The 4,666-nt window shown below is 60.2% G+C and overlaps 1 protein-coding gene across 1 annotated transcript; it reads left to right on the top strand.

Annotated features, from left to right (window-relative positions):
* Nucleotides 1–6: 6 nt before the first annotated feature.
* Nucleotides 7–3,876, top strand: NHLH1 (nescient helix-loop-helix 1). The gene is made up of 2 exons (XM_040466777.1): nt 7–256; nt 3,243–3,876. Exon 2 carries the CDS (start codon nt 3,415–3,417, stop codon nt 3,814–3,816), a length of 402 nt encoding a protein of 133 aa, XP_040322711.1. The 5' UTR covers nt 7–256; nt 3,243–3,414; the 3' UTR covers nt 3,817–3,876.
* The last annotated feature ends 790 nt before the right edge of the window (nt 3,877–4,666 follow it).

Genomic DNA, 4,666 nt, shown 5'->3' with positions numbered 1-4,666 from the left:
TGTGTGTGTGAGTGCCAGTGGCTCCAGTCCCTGACCAAGCCCACCCCCTCCTCCTGGGCCCTATATTCCCACCATGTGTAGCCCTCTCATCTGCCCTGGAGCCTGTACAGCCACGCCACGCCGCCGCCCCCGAGAGCTCTAGAGAGCTGGTCACTAACTTTGCAGACGGATGAGCTCCCAGCAGCCAGAGGAGACCGGGGCTGTCAACGCTGCCCCCTGTCCTGCGAGCTCAGACCCCCTCGCAGGGTCTTCCTAGGTAAAGGGAGAACCGTGGGCTGGGGAGGGGTGGGTGTGTCCCTTGCACTCTGGCTCAGGTCCCCTCCCAGAGCCTTCCTCGAGTTCCTCTCTCTCTCGTGTGTCCCCGCACCTCCCTCTCCTCCATTCCTGCCCCTGGACGCTTTGTGCCTGTCTGTTCTCGATCGGGTTGAGCATGGCGGAAGGGGGGGCAGGAGATGAGCATCCCACCCCAGATGCTTGGAACTGCTGGCCTCCCTCATCCTCGGAGCCTGGAACTTTGGGACCAGAAGTGGATTTGGGGTGAGGACTTGTTGGGTACATGGAAGCCGCTGCCAGGGCCTGAGCCGGGGAAGACAGCGGGGCCAGGAGGTGGGACGGGGATCAGACTGGGAGCACACAGAGGGGAGGGGAAGGCACGGCACAGCGGTCAGGGGTGAAGGGACACAGGCAGAGGGAGAATCTGGTGGTGACAGATGTGCTGGGAGCCCCAGAGCCGAACTCCTGAAGCCCGGAGCTGGGGAGTGGGGACAGTAACCGTGTCCCGGGAGGGGCTGACCTCGGGGCCTCCCCCCCTGTTGCAATCCTCTCCTGTTCCTTTGGCCCCCGGGATGTGGAGCGCGTTCTGAATTTCAACATCAACACCGACCGCCTTCCGTTTTGTGTTGTGGTGATGGCGTGTCTGTCAGATGTCGACTTACCCATCACCCCCCAGCGCTTAGTAACTATTTGTCAACGACAGCGGGGTCGGGGACAAGGCTGGGGGTCCATCAGGCCAGAGAACCGGGCTGGTAAGGAAGGGAAGATGGAGACTGAAAAGGAGCCTCAGTGCTTCTGTTTTTGGCCATTGAGTCCCACGAGCTCTGAGCAGAGTGGCCCTCTGTTCCCCCTCCACACTCGTCCTAAGCAGAGCCTCGCCCATACCTTTCCCTGCTGCCTCGCCCTGACCCCCTCTGGTCCCCGGGACAAGCAAACCTTAGCCAAGTCCCAGAACGGTGTCCAGGCACCCCCCCCCCCCCCACACACACCACATCTGAACTGATGCTGGGCTGGGGGAGGACTCGAAGTGGGACGCCGACTCTGGTCCCTTCCCGTCATCTTCTTTGCAGAGTCACCAAAAGGGCCAGGGAGTGGCAATGGCTGAGGGTGTTGAGGACAGAGCTAGAGGAAGGGGCTGGTCCCGAGCAGGGCAATCGTGGCCAGAAGGGACACTTCCGGACTCTAGTGGATGGGGTGGTAGGATCACGTGTCTGTGGTGGTCATGTTGGGGGGTGGGGGGCCGGCAGGGACTGGGCTGGGACAGCTGTGCCGAGCTCCATATGTCCCCGTCCACTCTACAATGGGCAGTCTGCGTGCTTATCCCCTCCCCACCCCCCAGAGGCAGCAGGACTGCAGCGGGGCCCTGGGTGGGGGGGGGGGGGTTGATAGTGAGGCCAAGGCTCGCAGCTCTCCCATCACAACTGGGGAAGGTTTAGAGTCACGGCCAACCTCTCTTGGCGCTGTGACTGCAGTCTCGCTTGGTTGTTTTTTTTTTTTTTCTTTCATTTTATTATTAAGCATTTTTGGTAAAAAATGGTAAAAAAACACGTAACATAAAATCTACCATTTTTAATTTACAGTTCAGTAGTATTAGGTGTATTCCCATGGTGGTGAAACAGATCTCCAAAACTTTTTCATCCTTCAAATCCGAAACTCTACCCCCTTTCAACAACACCTCCCCCTCCCCCCTCTTCCCCCTGCCCCTGGTAACTGCCATGCTACTTTCTGTGTCTATGAAGTTGACGACTTCGATTCCTCGGAGAAGTGGAATCACTCAGTATTTACCTTTTTGTGACAGGCTCATTTCGTTTAGTAGGACGAGTTTCAAGTTTCATCAGTGCGGCAGCTCGCCATAGGATTTCCTTCCTTTTTAAGGCTGAATAATATTCCATTGAACGTATGCGCCCCGTACTCTTCATCCATTCATCGGTCGATGGACAGGTTTCCACGTCTCGTGACTAGAGCTGCAGTCAACGTCCCCATGCAGATATCTCTTCAAGATCCCGATTTCACTTCGTTTTTCGCTATCTACTCAGAAGCGGAACGACTAGGTCATACGGCAGTCCTATGTTTAATTTTGAGGGGAACCTCCGTTAGGCGTTTCACAGCGGCCGCACCAGCTGACGGCCCCACCCCTCACCCCCGACAGGGCACAAGGGTCTCGATTTCTCCACATCCTCATCCACCCGTCTTATTTTCTGTTTTGTTTTCGTTTGATAGCAGCCATCCTAGGGGACGCGGGGTGATGGCTCACCGCGGTTTTGATTTGCTTTTCTCTGGCGCTGAATGATGTGAGCGTCTTTCCGTGTTTGTTGGCCATTTGTAAACCATCTTTGGAGAAACGTCTGTTCAAGTCCTCTGCCCATTTTTTTTAATTGAGTGATCTGATGTTTTGTTCTTGCCAGAGTTCTTTATAATATTCTGGATATTATAAATATTCTGGATCTCATCAGAGATGCGATTTGCATGTATGTTCTCCGGTCTGTGGTCTGTTGCCTTTTCGCTCTTCTGATTGTGTCCTTTGACTTACGAAAGTTTGCAAGTTCGACGTGGTTCCATGTGTCCGTCTTTGCTTTCGCTGCCTGTGCCTCTGGCATCATCTCCAAGAAATCAGTGCCAAGTCCGATGTCATAAAGCTTTCCCCTGTGTTTTCTTCTAGGAGCTGTCTGGTTTTAGGTCTTTAATCCCCTCGCTCGGTGTTATGCTGCCCCCCACCCCCTCCTCATTTCTCCTCCTTTCCTGCCGCTCACCCCCAGGATTCTCTTCCATTCTTACCACCTCTCCTCCTAGTCCTTTACAGCGTCCGTCCACCTGCGCGTCTCTCCCCACCTTTCCGCCTTTCTTCCCCCGACTCGTACAGGACCTCCCTGCTCCCAGTCCTTCCCCAACCTTCCTCTTGCCCTCCCCGTCTCGGAGCTGTCTCCTTCCTCCTCCCTCGGCCCCCATCAACTTCCCCTTCTCTCCTCCAGGCTCCGGACTGGAACCCTGACCATGGGACCTTGAAGTGGCTCTCACCTCCTCAGCTCAGTGGCAGACCCCACTCCCCCAGGCCCTTCCTGCCCCTCCCACAACCAGCTTGGAGGCTCCCGGAGGGAGGGGTGGGGAGGGGATCCTGATCTCACCGGGCGGGGGGCCTCCATCATGATGCTCAACTCAGACGCGGTGGACCTCGACCTGCCTCCCACCCACTCCGAGACCGAGTCGGGCTTCAGCGACTGTGGGGGCGGGGCGGGCCCCGACGGGGCGGGGCCTGGGGGTCCCGGAGGGGGCCAGGCCCGGGGCCTGGAGCCCGGAGAGCCCGGCCGGAAAGACCTCCAGCACCTGAGCCGGGAGGAGCGGCGGCGGCGGCGCCGGGCCACGGCCAAGTACCGCACGGCCCACGCCACGCGGGAGCGAATCCGCGTGGAAGCCTTCAACCTGGCCTTCGCCGAGCTGCGCAAGCTGCTGCCCACGCTGCCCCCCGACAAGAAGCTGTCCAAGATCGAGATCCTGCGTCTGGCCATCTGCTACATCTCCTACCTGAACCACGTGCTGGACGTCTGACGGGGCTGCCTCGGCCTGGCTGGGGTCCCCCCCCCCCCCCCCCTTTCCCCCCCCCTCCCCGCCCCAGCTCCCCGCAGGGCCCCCGGGGCGCGGGGGAGGGGCAGGGAGGCAGGGTGCCCTCCGGCCGGGTGGCTGGGGTGGGCTGGCTGGCTGGCGTGGGCCACCTTCTCCTGCCGACCACCCCCCCCCCCCCCAGGGCGATTCTCATGCGCCTCCCACGGCTTGTGGTTGGGGCCCAGCCGGTCAGAAACGTTCGCCTGGGTGTTCGGTTCACAGTCCTTGGCCGGCTTTCCGAGGCGGCCGCCCTCGGCCGCTCCCCCCTAGCTCTCCCCTGGGCCGCTGCCTCTTCCTCACACCGTCCGCTTGCCTGTCCCTCCCCGTGTTTCTGCCCCGCTTCCTCCGCTCTTCCAGGGCCACTCTTACGACCACATTTCTGGAGACCCCAGACCCCGTCTCTGTCTCCCGGCCCCTTTCCAGCCTCGCCTGCCCTGGGGGGGGGGGGGAGGGGGCACCCATACAGGAAGGGGGAAGGCTGGGCTCCGAGTGGGGTGGGCTTCTACCCCGGAGATCTCAGCCCGGGGGACGCTGGGCCTCCGGAGATCCTCCCGCCAGGGGAATCTTGGCGGCCGAGAATGATGGGAAAACTCTCTTGCCCCTGAGGCTTAGCACATGCAGACCTCGGACCTGACTCGGTAGTGAGTGCCTTGCCCTCTCTGAGCTATTTGGCCCCCTCCCTGCCCCCTCCCGCCCACCGTCGCAATTTTCTCCCTCCCTGTGTGCAGCTGGAGAAAGGGAGACCCGGATCCTGGAGGAGGGGCTGAACCCCCAGAATCAGCAGAGGGCCCGGGGC

Source organism: Herpailurus yagouaroundi, unplaced genomic scaffold, assembly GCF_014898765.1.
Source record: "Herpailurus yagouaroundi ecotype Mexico unplaced genomic scaffold, PumYag 66024, whole genome shotgun sequence".
In the NCBI taxonomy this organism is placed as follows: Eukaryota; Metazoa; Chordata; class Mammalia; order Carnivora; family Felidae; genus Herpailurus; species Herpailurus yagouaroundi.
The sequence above is the reverse complement of the archived record's forward strand: the minus strand, read 5'-3'. Positions and strand labels throughout refer to the sequence as shown.

Bases quoted from the DNA above. Each gene is read 5' to 3' on its own strand.
- NHLH1 (XM_040466777.1), top strand. From the start codon at position 3,415: ATGATGCTCAACTCAGACGCGGTGGACCTCGACCTGCCTCCCACCCAC.